General features: G+C 40.1%; 1 protein-coding gene across 1 annotated transcript in view; it reads left to right on the top strand.

The window, feature by feature from the left end:
- The window catches only part of LOC123510852, a 49,199-nt gene that overhangs the window by 23,069 nt on the left and 11,718 nt on the right, over nt 1–14,412 (top strand). Inside the window, exons 2-3 of the mRNA XM_045266294.1 lie at nt 3,364–3,409; nt 11,044–11,145. Coding sequence (XP_045122229.1) covers nt 3,364–3,409; nt 11,044–11,145 — 148 coding nt within the window. The remainder of the gene's footprint in view (nt 1–3,363; nt 3,410–11,043; nt 11,146–14,412) is intronic.

Here is a 14,412-nt window from a genome sequence, read left to right as displayed (position 1 = left end):
TTAGTCACTCTTGTTCTTCTCTTATTATTTTTTCTCGGTTTTGTTGAAAGAAATATACTTGTTTGATCTCTTTAATTGTTTTCTCATCACTTTAGATTGAGATTTTCGTAAGAGGGAGAGAATTCGTAGTTTTAGTCACTCTAGTTCTTCTCTTATTTTTTTTTTTTCTGGGTATTGTTGTAAGGAAAAGGAATGTGTTTATTTTCTCACCTTTTTTAATCGTTTTCTCCTTTCATTAGATTGAGCTTTTCGTAAGAGGGAAAGCATTAATATATTTAGTCACTCTAGTTCTCTAATTATTTTTTTCCTCGGTATTGTTGTAAGAGAAAGGAATATGTTCGTTTTCTCATCTTTTCAGTCATTTTCTCTTCTCCTTGATTGAATTTTTCCATAGAAGGGAAATAATTAGTAGCTTTAGTCTCTCGCGTTTGTCTCTTATTATTATTTTTCTTGCAGTTGTTGTAAGGGAGAAGGAAATATCAGTTTTCTATTCTTTTCAGTCATTTCCTCTTTCCCTTAGATTGAGTTTTTCATAGGAAGGAAAGAATTGGTAGTTTTAGTCTCTGGTTTCTCTCTTATTATTATTTTTTTCCTGTGTTATCGTAAGGAAGAAGGAAATATCAGTTTTCTATTCTTTTCACTCATTTCCTCTTTCCCTTAGCTTGAGTTTTTTCATAGGAAGGAAAGAATTGGTAGTTTTAGTCATTCTATTCGCGTATTAGTTTTCTATTATTTTTCAGGCTTCTGTTTCTTACCTAAGCTGAGTTTTGTTTTAGGGAAAGGACTGCGGGGTTATTCCTTTTAGCCTTTCTCTTCCTTCCCAAACCTGAATATTAATGTAGGAGGGAAGGAATATTTAGCTTGTTGTGCTTTTAGCCATTTTTTTTCAAGAGTTTTGTTTTAGGTTAGAAAGGATCAATGGTTTTAGTTCCTCTAATCCTCCTCTTCCTTTCCAAGCCTGAAAGTTATTCTAGGATGGAAAAGATAACAAATTTTTCTACCCTGACAGTCGTTCTCTCTGTCAAACCCTTATTGTAAATGTAGGCTTGAAAGGAACACTGGCATTTTCACTTTCCAATCCTCTCTTCACCTAAGCCTGAATTCTACTGCAAAAGAGAAGGACTAAATAATTTCCTGTCTTTACCATTCACGTCCATTTTCAAGTTTTGTTATATGGGGAAAAAAGAGGATCATGAATTATACTTCTTGTCATTCCCACGTTTCAAGATTACTGTAGAAAGAGGAGAGGAAAGAGGGTGGGTGAAGAAGGGAAAGTCGGTAAAGGAAGGGCATGTAATAATGGAAGATGTGTGGATGATGTGTGGTTGTGGATAGGACCTCGAATGCCTTTACATTTCTCTCCTCTTCCCTCTGAATCCTTACTTACACAAAGAGGAGGAGGAGGAGGAGGAAGAGGAGAACAAGGAGGAAAGTGAAGGAAGTTAGCCTGTGGAAGTGCTTATGCTCTCTCTCTCTCTCTCTCTCTCTCTCTCTCTCTCTCTCTCTCTCTCTCTCTCTCTCTCTCTCTCCTTTTTGCCCTTGTCTGTGTTTGCTCGCACCTGTTTACCTTCTTACCTGGCGTTCACCTTTGCCTTCACCTTCCCACCCACCTGTGTGTCTCATCAAGGATTGTTGGCAAGGTGAGTGTTGTGTGGGACCAACAGAGTGATACATTGACTGCTGAATTGATTGACTGAGTAATTTATGTACTGTTTAATTTTTATTATGTAAGAGGGGAAAACTGCTAAAGTGGGACGAAAAAAGATTAAACTAAAAAGGTCCACTTACATGCCAATCCCCGAACAGGGTTGAGAGAATTAGTCAAAAAGAAATATGTCTTGTAACTTCCTCTCTGTCTGTCTGTCTGTCTGTCTGTCTGTTTATTGATAGGTTGACTGACTTGACTGAATAAGTGAATACATTGACGATTTATTTATTTACGTGTTTGTTTATTTATTTACCTGTCTAGCTACCGTCTGTCTATCTATGTGTGTGTGTGTGTGTGTGTGTGTGTGTGATTTTCTCTTTTCATCATCATTCATTTCCTTTAATTTTCCCTTGATGTTTTCCTCCGGCCTATTTCACTTTGGTATTTTTTCTGCTACTTTCATCTCCCTTTACATTTTTTTCCTTTCGTCGTTTCCTTCTTTCAAAAATCCACGTGGAGGAAACTGGAGAAACTTGCAATTACACCTTTTCGTCTCCCAACATTTTTTCCCTCCATCTTTCCTCCTGTGCTCTCATTTCCCTCATTTTCTCTCCTTACCTTAACTTTTCTTCTTTCTTTTATACATTTACATGACGTCTTTAATTTTCCTCTCTTTGCTTCACATTTTTTCCTTGACTTTTTCCTTTTCCTTCTTTGCTCACCTGTGCAGTTAGTTGTCTACTTGAAATGACGTGTTTTTGCTTTAATTTTTCTAGTTTTCTTTGTCTCCCTATCTTTTTTCCTCATTTCTTCTTTTACTCTCTCTCTCTCTCTCTCTCTCTCTCTCTCTCTCTCTCTCTCTCTCTCTCTCTCTCTCTCTCTCTCTCTCACCTTTATTACAATATTCATATAATTTCTCCCCTCATTCTCTTTTTCATTATAAATTTTCTCTTCCTCTATCTCTCCCCTTTCTTATTGATCTCCTCCTCCTCCTCCTCCTCCTCCTCCTCCTCCTCCTCCTTCCTCCTCTCTGTAATTTATTTTTCTCCACCATTTTTCTTATTTCTAATTTGGTGGTTTTAGTAATTGCGTTTTTTTCCTTCCTTTTATCACTTTTTTCTTCTTTTATTTGTATTCTATGGCTGAATTTTCTCTCTCTCTCTCTCTCTCTCTCTCTCTCTCTCTCTCTCTTTCAATTTTGTATTCACTACTGTCTTTGAAATTATCATTGTATTAATAATAATAATGATAATAATGATAATGATAATAATATTATTATTATTATTATTATTATTATTATTATTATTATTATTATCATTATTGGTAATTAAAATGTTCAGGTATTGGCGAAGTATCGTAATGAGAGTTAATTGCGTGCATAATGAGGCAGTTTTATTAATTATGGCACAGTTTACGCCATATTAGTTAAAGAGAGAGAGAGAGAGAGAGAGAGAGAGAGAGAGAGAGAGAGAGAGAGAGAGAGAGAGAGAAAAGAACGTTAACCTCCCCACTTAGACATAATAAAATACTAAACCAAAAAATCTAACCCAACTTAAACACGCGAAGGAAACATGTCTAAACTTGACCAGGCTTGGAATGGCGAAGTTGATGTTTTCACTCCCAAAAATTGATTCAAACTTAGCTTTAAACTCGAAGCGAAATATTTGAAGGTAAAGTCTTGGTCTAATGGTGTTCCCTTTTTTCTCTCCTTGCAGTGGAAACAACGCTGGGCTGTACTGGACAAACTCTCCCCAGTTGCAGGTAAGGAGGAGGAGGAGGAGGAGGAGGTAGTTTTAATGATGATGATGTAAGAGGTGGAGGAGCAAAAATTGATGGGAGGAGAAGAAGGTGGAGGATGATGGAGACTTATGAGGAGGAGGAGGAGGAGGAGGAGGGCGAAAAGGGACAGGATGGTGAAGAGAAGGAGTAGGATGAGGAGGATGCGTGGGTGGTTGAGGAGGAGGAGGAGGAGGAGGAGGAAGAGAGGAGGAGGAGGAGGAGGAGGAGAGAGGAAGGACGAGGTTAAATTTTCGAAAAGGTCGTGGGAAGAAGGAAAGAAATGAAGGGATGATTAGAGGTGACGGAGGAGAGAGAGAGAGAGAGAGAGAGAGAGAGAGACAGAGACAGAGACAGAGGAACACACACAATAACACAATTTTTTTAAGTGCAATTTCTTACCACAATTGAAGTATACTTTGAAAAAAAACAGAACATTTGTGAGAAAGAGAGAAGAGGAGGCGGCGGTGGAGAGAGACATGAAGAGAAGAAAGAGAAGGAAAGAACCAGAAAGAAAAGGGGAATAGAGAATCAGGGAAAGGAAAGCTGATCATGGATAAAGCAAAACAGAACATAAAAGTCAATAACGAAAAAAAAAATAATAAAGTGACAAATGGGAGCGGGAGGGCAGTAGGGGAAATTAGCGTGGGAGAGGGTTGGAGGTGGTGGTTACTGGGGGCTTACCAGGGGGAGGCGTGGGAGGAGCTGGGTGGCCTGGGGTATAATTGTCTCCAGTGAGACGGAAGTTGAGGTGGAGCGCAGGAAGTGGGACCGGAAGTTATGATCCAGGTAACTGAGGAAGGAAGGGAGGGGAGGAGGGAAGGGGGGGAGACGGGAGGGAAAGACTGGTGGAGTGGAGGGATAAGGGAGGGGAGGGAAAGAATGGTGGAGGGAATGAGGGAGAGAGAGAAAAAAAAAAAGAGGTAGATGGAAGGAGGGAATGTGGGAGAGTTGGAGAAGAAAAAAAAAACCTGTGTGAAACGAGAGAGAGAGAGAGAGAGAGAGAGAGAGAGAGAGAGAGAGAGAGAGAGAGAGAGAGATGAGAGAGAGTGTGTGTGTGTGTGTGCGTGTGTGTGTGTGTGTGTGTGTGTGTGTGTGTGTGTGTGTGTGTGTGTGTGTGCACGGGAGCATCACCTCACCTTTACGTGCACCAATAAACTCACACCAGGTATTTCCGTGCCACCAATATGGACTGGCCTGGGCACAGCGGCCGAGCGACCCGCGGATTTTTGGTGTGTTGTTTTGAAACAGGACAAACTTTTAGATTTACGATTATTATTATATTACGGATGGCCCTTTATAATCTATCAACTATATTGGCAGATGAAACTACAAACAATTAACCTCTACTTTTATATATATTTTTAGTGGACCCTTTAACATATTTTTTTAGTGTTCTGTAGTGTTATTTTTATTTGGTCTTCTAGTTCTTGTACTCTGATCGAAATTCCTCACATTTTCGTGCTTTGTTTCCGCCTTTCGTTTCCCAGTAATTGGTTTCAGTGTCCGTGAAGCGAGCGATAGTTAATGGGATTATTGAGCTGGCCTTTTTTGGCTGGAAGTGTAATTGGCTAAGGCACTGTCACTATATTTAGATAATTAAAATGTGTTCTGTTAGTTTCTCTCTCTCTCTCTCTCTCTCTCTCTCTCTCTCTCTCTCTCTCTCTCTCTCTCGTGTGAAAATTACTCGTTAAAACCTTTATTTTCCTCTCCTTTCCATTATCCCCTCCCCTGTCTTTCCCTTACCTTCCCTTCCCTTCCCTTCCCTTCCTTTCTCTCCTCTTCTCTTCTCTTCCCATCCCTTCCTTTCTCTTTTCTTCGCATTTCCTCTCCTTCCCTTCCCTTCTTTACCTTTTTCTCCTCTTCTCTTCTCTTCTGTTCTCGTCCCTTCTCATCTCTTTTCCTCGCATTTCCTCTCCTTTCTTTCCTTCTCCCCATTTTTCTCACGTCACGTAAAATTCTTCCTCTCTTCTGCTCATTTTGATATTGACCTCACGTTTTCATAGCAGGATTTTCTCTTTCCCTCCTTCGTCTTGAGTTGAAGAAGAACGAGGATGGAGAGCGAGAGGAGGTGGGAAAGAAACGCGAGGGGAAGTGTACAGGGAGAAAAAGACTGAGAGGAGGAAGAGGAGGAAGAGGAGGAAGAGGAGGAGGAACAGGGGAAAGAGCAAGAGGAGAGAAAATATTGTTAGGAAAAAAGAAAAGGAGGAGGTGGAGGAGAATTCATAGTTTTGCGCTTTGTGATGTTTAAAAGAAATAAGAGGAAGAGGAAGTGAAAGAAGAAAAAAAAATAGTGGAAAGAACAAGTTATTTCACTTAAGAAAAATAAGAAAGAAAACGAAGCTTAGGAGAGAGAGAGAGAGAGAGAGAGAGAGAGAGAGAGAGAGAGAGAGAGAGAGAGAGAGAGTGAAAAGATATTGCGAGAGAAAAAATATATTGTGTTAATTGTAAAATAATATGCATAAAATGAGAAAAATTTGTCATATGATAATTACTTTTTATTTTCACTTGTTTGTTTTGGAAGATTAAAAGCGAATAATAACGTATAATAAATTTTTGTGCAGAGAAAAAAGAGGAGGAGGAGGAGGAGGAAGAGAAATTGGAGACGTACCAGAAGGAAGAAAAGAAGGAAAAAGACAAGAAATCATAATTTTAACGATGCTTTAAGATAACAGGAAAAAGGAAGGCAAAACTGTGTGTGTGTGTGTGTGTGTGTGTGTGTGTGTGTGTGTGTGTGTAAGGACGAATACGAGAGAAACAAAGAAAAACTCACTGAACACACACACACACACACACACACACACACACAATCCTGCTAACGTAGTGGAATTCTGCAGCTAAAGCAAAGTCCTCTTACTGTGGAGCTCGTGCGGAAAATGTGGGGGACAGTTTCTACTTGTTCGTCGGTAAAATGTGAAGTGTGTGTGTGTGTGTGTGTGTGTGTGTGTGTGTGTGTGTGTGTGTGTGTGTGTGTGTGTGTGTGTGTGAATGTGGTGAAACTGGTGTTGAGGAGGAGGAGGAGGAGGAGTGAAATGAAGGAAGAAAGGAAGGAAGTAGGAAATATAGGAGAAGGAGAGCGCGAGAAAGGGACAGGAAGGAAAGAGGACAATTTGTGGAGCGTGAAAGGACAGAGAGAGAGAGAGAGAGAGAGAGAGAGAGAGACGTGGGTGGAATGAAACTCGAGAAAATAAGTATTCAGGTGTGCTCTTGCCTCGGCACATCTGTGGGGACACTTGGTAACACCCACACCAACACCTGCATTACTTAGGCACGTGTTCGACTTCCACTCAAATCTTGCAAGGTAGAAATTATCGTGGAGAAAATTCTATATGTGATTACTGTTGCTCTATTTGTGTGTGTGTTTATGAGGTTAGGGTGCGTTTGGTTGTGTATCGTAATTTTTTTCTTTCAGTTGTCCCATTTTTTTTTTTACCTAATTTACGTATTTTAATTTGATCGTCTATGTTTGTGCCGGTATTTTATTTTCCTATGGTTTGTTTTTCTTTTTCTTTAATATCGGTATTTGTTTTTAATTTCCTCATTTACTTTTCTGGTGTTATTTATTTGTGTGTCCTTTGCAGGATACACACGTTCTTGTTATGTGTGTCTTTCCTTTTCCCATATGGAGTGTCTCTTCTCCTTTCTCTAATATATCCATCTATTTTCCTTTATTATCCTTCATCCTTTTCATATGACTTACTCAAACTATCCTTTAATCTATTATGCTTCAAATTTTACCTTTATATATTTTCATTTTCGCTTCATCCTTTCATACGATTTATTCAGAGTATCCTCCACTCTTTTCTTTACTTTTACCCTTATCCTGTGTTTTTTTCTGCAAATTTTCACTGATCACCACAGCTTTGCCCTTACTGTGTTGTTTTTTGCACATTTTCACTGATCACCACAGCTATAGACTTACATTTTCCATCGAGCACCTGTAAGTGAACCCATCCTCTCGTAGCTTAAATTGGAATACCTATGAACCCTAATTAGTAACCATCACCTGAGAAGAGGGACGTTACCGGTATCATCACCACCTGAGAGAGAGAGAGAGAGAGAAAGAGAGAGAGGGTAGTCGAAGATGCCATGAATGAGAATAAGTGACTTTCTGGAACACAAAGACGAGTAGCAAGTTGTGTTGGCAGATAAAAATTCTCTCTCTCTCTCTCTTTCTCTTTCTCTTTCTCTCTCTCTCTCTCTCTCTCTCTCTCTCTCTCTCTCTCTCTCTCTCTCTCTCTCTCTCTCTCTCTCTCTCTCTCTCTCTCTCTCTCTCTCTCTCTCTCTCTCTCTCTCTCTCTCTCTCTCTCTCTCTCTCTCTCTCTCTCTCTCTTTCTCTCTCTCTCTCTTTTCCATCCTTCACCGGAAATTTGGAGAGAGAGAGAGAGAGAGAGAGAGAGAGAGAGAGAGAGAGAGAGAGAGAGAGAGAGAGTCATCACAAGCTATATAGACATTAATGCTAATTTCTACTAATGGAAAAGTAAAAAAGTGTAAATAAAAATAGTATAATAAATAAATAAGAAAAAAAGTCAAAATGCACAAATAAATAAGAAAATAAATTAGATAAATGAAAAATAAAGGATGGAAAAAATGTCAAAATTCACAAAATAAATCAGAAAATAAATAAAAGATAAATGAAAAAAATGGAAAAAATGTCAAGATAAACAAAACATAACTGAAATAAAAAATGGGAAAAAAAATGAGCTAAATGAAAAAAAAAAATGGAAAAAAGAAAATTGGGAAAAAAATAAGGAAATAAGAAAAAAGTCAAAATACACTACCGATGACAGCAGGCCGGCTAATTTCATCTCGATAATTTGGTGTCCGGTTCCGGTTGCGACACACACTCTGTTTACCGGAATTCCAATTAAAATACCTGGTGCTATTTTACTTTGGACGAAATACGGCCGATAATGAATCCGTATCCGGCGCTGTGCTGTCTCTGTGTGGGCATAATGCGGTGGGAAGTGTGATTGATGAAGGCTGGCTCTCTCTCTCTCTCTCTCTCTCTCTCTCTCTCTCTCTCTCTCTCTCTCTCTCTCTCTCTCTGTGTGTGTGTGTGTGAAATAATTTAGTTTCTTTAAATTGTAATATTAAGGGCTTTCGTTGGGAGGAGGAGGAGGAGGAGGAGGAGGAGGAGGAGGAGGAGGAGGAGGAGGAAACAGAAATTATAAGAGAGATGAAGGAATAGTTAAGAGTTTGACATGCGAACTTATTCTCACACACTCTCTCTCTCTCTCTCTCTCTCTCTCTCTCTCTCTCTCTCTCTCACACACACACACACACACACACACACACACAATAATAGAAATACATACACACCTACGGAAATCTAATCCATTGGGTAAGAAATTTGTGAGAGGAAACAGGTGGCGGCGACAGACAGGTGACAGGTGCGCCGGCCCTCATTAATATGTGGACAGGTGAGCAGGCGGTGATTGGATCTAATTGTCTTGCGGTGGACAATAGGAAAAGCTTGTGGTGGTGTTTTTGTATTAGATCAGCTGTTGTTGTTGTTAGTTTTGCAGGTGAGTTAACCCCTTCAATACTAGGACAAATTTTTACCTTAAGATTTGTGTATGATTAGAGACCATTTTATTGACATTAGGAAGGGTCTAATTAGGTTAGAAGATTAATGGCCACAGTCTTCACTATCTTAATCCACCACAAAAGTTTCTGAAGCTGTATAAAGTCATCAGATAGTAAGCAGAATGGATATGGAAACGCGTCATGGTACTGAAGGGGTTAAGTGTGTGTGTTGATGGGCCTCAGGTGTGGTGGCCCAGGTATTCATGATTGGTGATTGTAGGGTACACTTTTCATGGCATAATGGGGTGGTGAGGTTTCATAAGCTTAGATATATTAATTTGTTCATATTTTTGTTCTTTGTGTTAAGTAATTTTTTGTACATGTTTTAATTCATTCATATATTTATTTACCTAGTTTATATTGTGCTAGTTTTTTTGCACTTTACTTTTGTTATTACTTGATAAATAGAAAAAAAGAAGAGCTATCTTGAATAAAAAAAATGTAGTCTCTCTCTCTCTCTCTCTCTCTCTCTCTCTCTCTCAGGAAGTGGAGTCGAAAGTTTTTCCAAGATTTTCCTAATTAGTTCTGTAGTTTAGAGTACTTATGGCCAGAGAGAGAGAGAGAGAGAGAGAGAGAGAGAGAGAGAGAGAGAGAGAGAGAGAGAGAGAGAGAGAGAGAGAGAGAGAGAGAGAGAGAGAGAGAGAGAGAGAGAGAGAGAGAGAGAGATAGGAGCTTGTATTTTCAAGATTGATAGGAAAAAAAAGTGAGTGAATTCATTAATCTCATTTGAGACGTGATGAAAGCTTTAGTAATTCAGTGAAGGGAAAAAAGGTTGGCTGTGTGAATGTTTTAAATAAAATTACTTTGTATATGGGAAAAATAGTAGTAGTAGTAGTAGTAGTAGTAGTACTAGAAGTTGTAGTAGCAGTAATAGTAGTAGCAGTAGTAGTAGTAGTAGTAGTAGTAGTAGTAGAAGTAGTAGTAGTAGAAGTAGGAGTAGTACTAGAGTAGTAATAGTAGTTGCAGTACTATTAATAACAGTAGTAGTCGTCGTAGTAGTTGTAGCAGTAGTAGTAGTAGTAGTCGTAGTCGTAGTAGAAGTAGTGGTAGTAGTAGAGGTAGTGGTACTAGTACTAGTAAAAGTAGTAGTACTAGTAGAAGTAGTGATGGTGGTGGTAGTAGTAGTAGTAGTAGAGAGAGAGAGAGAGAGAGAGAGAGAGAGAGAGAGAGAGAGAGAGAGAGAGAGAGAGAGAGACCGACCGACCTTCATATGAAACAAAAATTGAAACTAAAGTAGAAAATTAAGGAAATAAGACATGATAAGACGGTAAAAGACAACACTACGTAAAGAATGTACAACAAATAAGACGTGCCATATTGTGTGTGTATGAGTGTGTATGTGTGTGAGTGTGCTGGGAGTTCATAAATAAGCTCAAATCTAAACAAACGGGGATGGGAGGAGGTGGCGCGTTTAAAAATACATAAGGATGCAGAGGTGGCTGGGGTAGGAAGGCAAGCAGGGATGAATATGCAAAGTGGCGCTAAAACACCTGTGAATTATGCATAAAAACACCCAACGACTCGTAAACTCGCAGAAACGCAGCGCGCTTTTCAAAATTACATTAGTACGAGGCGAACAATGCGGCGAAATTTTAATAATGGGGTAAAAATGAGCTGGTACATTTACAGTAGGATAGTCTGCAGTACTTGAAGGGAAGAAGATAGTGATTATTAGATAGTGGTGTAGGAATAAAGACAACAACAACTGTTACAACAATAACAACAACAACTACTACTACTCTTATACTTAACACTTTTCTGTCACTATTACTTTTCTTCGCCTTCTTCCTCTAAGTCTACTACTACTACTACTACTACTACTACTACTACTACTACTACTACTACTACTACTGGTGTTTCTACTGCTGTTACTACCGTTGAGTTTCCTTGCTCTTATTCTTGTTTCTTCTTCTTTTCATGTTTTTCTTGTTATTGTTTTTGTTTTGCTCTCACTCATCAAAAATTTTCCTACATATGATTGTTTTTTTGTAGTTTTTCATGTATTTATTTATCTTTTCTTTGTGTTGCAGACGTGTTGCAACTTCAGCTCTACCGGGACAGCCGAGACAGGGCCAAGGGTGCCGCCACGAAGGCCTCTTTGGCACTGCAGAACGTCCTGGCCCTTGAAACTGGTAAGGAGATTTCATGTTTTTACTCTTCACCTTTTTTTCAGATTTTTCCTCTCAGCTCCTCCTTCGTTCTTCTATTTCCTCTTTGTTGTCTTTCCCTCTGTTCGTGTTCACTGTCTTGTGTCTGATGTAATAGATTTTGTTTTCCCATTTCCTCCTCCTCCTCCTCCTCCTCCTCCTCCTCCTCCTCCTCCTCCTCCTCCTCCTCCTCGTTCTCCCCTTCCTTAGTTCTCTTCTTCCTATCGTTTACTTATTCATGGTTTATTTTTGTATCGCTTCTCGTCTTTCCCCTTCCCTCACGCCTTCGTTTATGTGTACGTGTGTGTGTGTGTGTGTGTGTGTGTGTGTGTGTGTGTGTGTGTGTGTGTGTGTGTGTGTGTGTGTGTGTCCGCACCCTCGTAATTATTCCAGCGTCGTGTTTCGTGTTGTCTGTTTTCTTTCGTCAATCTCTTATTCTTTTTTACTTTTTTCTCCTTCCTTTTATTTCTTCCTCCTCTCCTGACCACCAGTTCTTTTTCTTTTTTTTCCTTCCCCTTCTAACCCATTCTGCACTGTCCATCCCCTTCTCGTTGTTTCCATTCCGTTTTTTTCCCTTTGTTTCTTTTCTCTTTCTCGTCCTCTTCCTCCTCCTCCTCCTCCTCCTCCTCCTCCTCCTCGTACTGTCTATTCAATCCATTCTTTTTCCTTTATCCTTCCGTCTCCTATTTCCCGCTTTCCTCTTCCCTCTTTCTCTCGCCTTTTATCTTCCTCCTCGTTGTCCTTTCGTTCTTTTCGCCTCTCCTTTCTGTTCCTTCATCTTTATCCTCCACTAACTCTTTCTCCTTCACCTTCACCTTCTTCCTTCCATTATCGTTATCTCTCATGTCTTTACTATTATCTCCACCTCCTCCTTTTCGTCCTTCGCTGCGCACCACCACCACCACCACCACCTCGTCCTCCTCCTTCGCTTCAATAAGACACAAAAATAAGGTAAATAATAATACAGACGCCGCTTTGTGAGGTGCCAAATGGAGGCTGGAATGGAGAGGGAAAGTTTTGCTCGCTACCTCGCCTACCTACGTCGCCATAATGTTGAAACTTGCCCCGTGTTGACTGTATTGTTTGGGTGGTTGAGAGAGAGAGAGGGAGAGGGAGAGGGAGTGGGAGAGGGGGTGGATATACAAAGATAACAGGAAAAGCTCAGTAAAGCCTTCGTTCTCTAGTCTTTCTGTATTTCTGAGAGCAAAATGAATAAATGAAGAACGTGAAAATCTAAACTGGAATAAGAAAAATACATGTAATAATTATTTTTTTGTGCAGAGAGAGAGAGAGAGAGAGAGAGAGAGAGAGAGAGAGAGAGAGAGAGTGTTTCACATTTTTTTCCTTTCTTTTCAATAATTTTAAACTTGACCAAAGAAAACGCGAAAGTGGAGAGAAATCCCTTTTGGTATATATATTTTTAGCGACTCTGAAACCCAAGGGATGTTGAGAGAGAGAGAGAGAGAGAGAGAGAGAGAGAGAGAGAGAGAGAGAGAGAGAGAGAGAGAGAATAAAAAAAAGAAACACCATGGTACTTTTCATTTAGTTTAGTTACCCTTTATGAAATTTGCAATATTCCAATGTAAATTCTTCAACTTACTTATTTACGTTGTCAATGGTAGTAGTTGTAATAAAACCATTAACAACAACAACAACAACAACAACAGTAACGATGAGGAAGAGAAAGAAGTAAAATGAGAGAGAGAGAGAGAGAGGTAAAAAAAAGGAGAGGGAGGGAGAGAGAAGAGGTGAGGAAGAGAGTCGAGTGAGGGAAGGGAAAGTATAAGACGAGAGGGAGTGAGGGAGTGGGAGGGATGGATAGACGAAAGGAAGGAGGAACAGGTGAAGAGGGAGGGAGGGTTGGTTACGAGCTGCCTTCCCTGTAGTGGTGTGTTGAAGGGCAGGTTGTCAAGGGCTGCCTAACGCGAACCTCGAGGGCTTTTTGTGCTCCACTGCTGAGGACGCGAGGTTTTGTCTCAGCCACTGAAAAAGAGAGCAAAAAAAATTAATGACGATAGTAGTAGTGAATTGTGCAAGGATGGATACTCATGGTTTTTAAAGTTGTAAAGTTGTCTACTACCAATACTACTACTACTACTACTACTACTACTACTACTACTAAAGAACGTCACAGCTCAGCATCCCATTTCTCATCTCTCTACTTCTCTCATCTCTCCTCCTTACATTTACTTCCTTTCAGTGTCATATCTCGCTTTCCTTCACCTCCAATACGTTCTTCCGGCCCATATCTTCTTTGCCGTCTCCCCCCCCCCCTCTCTCTCTCTCTCTCTCTCCAAAAACATCCTCAGTTCTCCTCTCCTTCTATAGCCTCCCTTGTCATCCTATGTTCCGTTCGCTCCCTTTTTCAAGACCCTTTCTCCCCTTTTTACTCCCTCTCTCCCTCTTCTCCTTTATGTTAAGCGTCATTCTTCCTTATGTAAGTAGTGTAGTCACCCCTTTGTAGTTGCCCTTGTCACCTTTCACTCCTTTTACCATTCTAGTGCACCTCACACCCTCTTAATCCCTCTCCAGTCTCTTACCCTCACCATATCTCTAGTGAATTACCCTTGAACTTTTAACCTTTCTCTCTACCACACAAATCTACAGCACTTTCTTTCTTCCCTTTTCCTCCAGCTTTTATTATCCAGTGTTTCTTGCTTTTAGATAGAGTAACTTATCACTAACTGTCTCATAAGGGTCTACTGATCTATTTGCTCTTCCTTTGGGTTTCTTTCTTCCTCCTTCTCACCCTCCCCCGCCTCCGTCTCTGCCCCTGCCGTCAGTAGGTACATGTAGCAATATCTGTTCTCAGCTTAACGGTGCCTTCGTCGTCCTTGCGTCCCCCTAAAGCTGAAACTCCTTCTTTAACGCTTAAAAGTACCCTGAGGAGGAGGAGGAGGAGGAGGAGGGGCGGATGGTTTTAGTGGATTTCCTACTTCTGTACCTTCTTCGCTTCCTCTCCTCCACCCCCGACGCCTCATTTTTTTTTCTCTCCACCCTCTCTCTCTCTCTCTGTGTAGATTTTTTTCTGTTTGAGCTAAGTCTCTCTCTCTCTCTCTCTGTTTGTCTACATGACTTTCCTGTTTTTTCCGATTTTTTTCCTGTTCCATCTGCACATTTTCTTTTTCTGTATGTCTTAGCAAGTTTTCTTTTTCGTCGTCTTAGCAAGTTTTTTTTCTTTGTCTAACCAAGTTTTGTCTGTCTGCCTGTCTGTTACTCACATATGTTCCTTTGTTGCTTTATTTAACCTCT

The sequence above is a fragment of the Portunus trituberculatus genome, chromosome 30, assembly GCF_017591435.1.
Source record: "Portunus trituberculatus isolate SZX2019 chromosome 30, ASM1759143v1, whole genome shotgun sequence".
NCBI classification, from domain to species: Eukaryota; Metazoa; Arthropoda; class Malacostraca; order Decapoda; family Portunidae; genus Portunus; species Portunus trituberculatus.
Note: the sequence above shows the minus strand (reverse complement) of the source record. Positions and strands in the feature narration are given on the sequence as shown.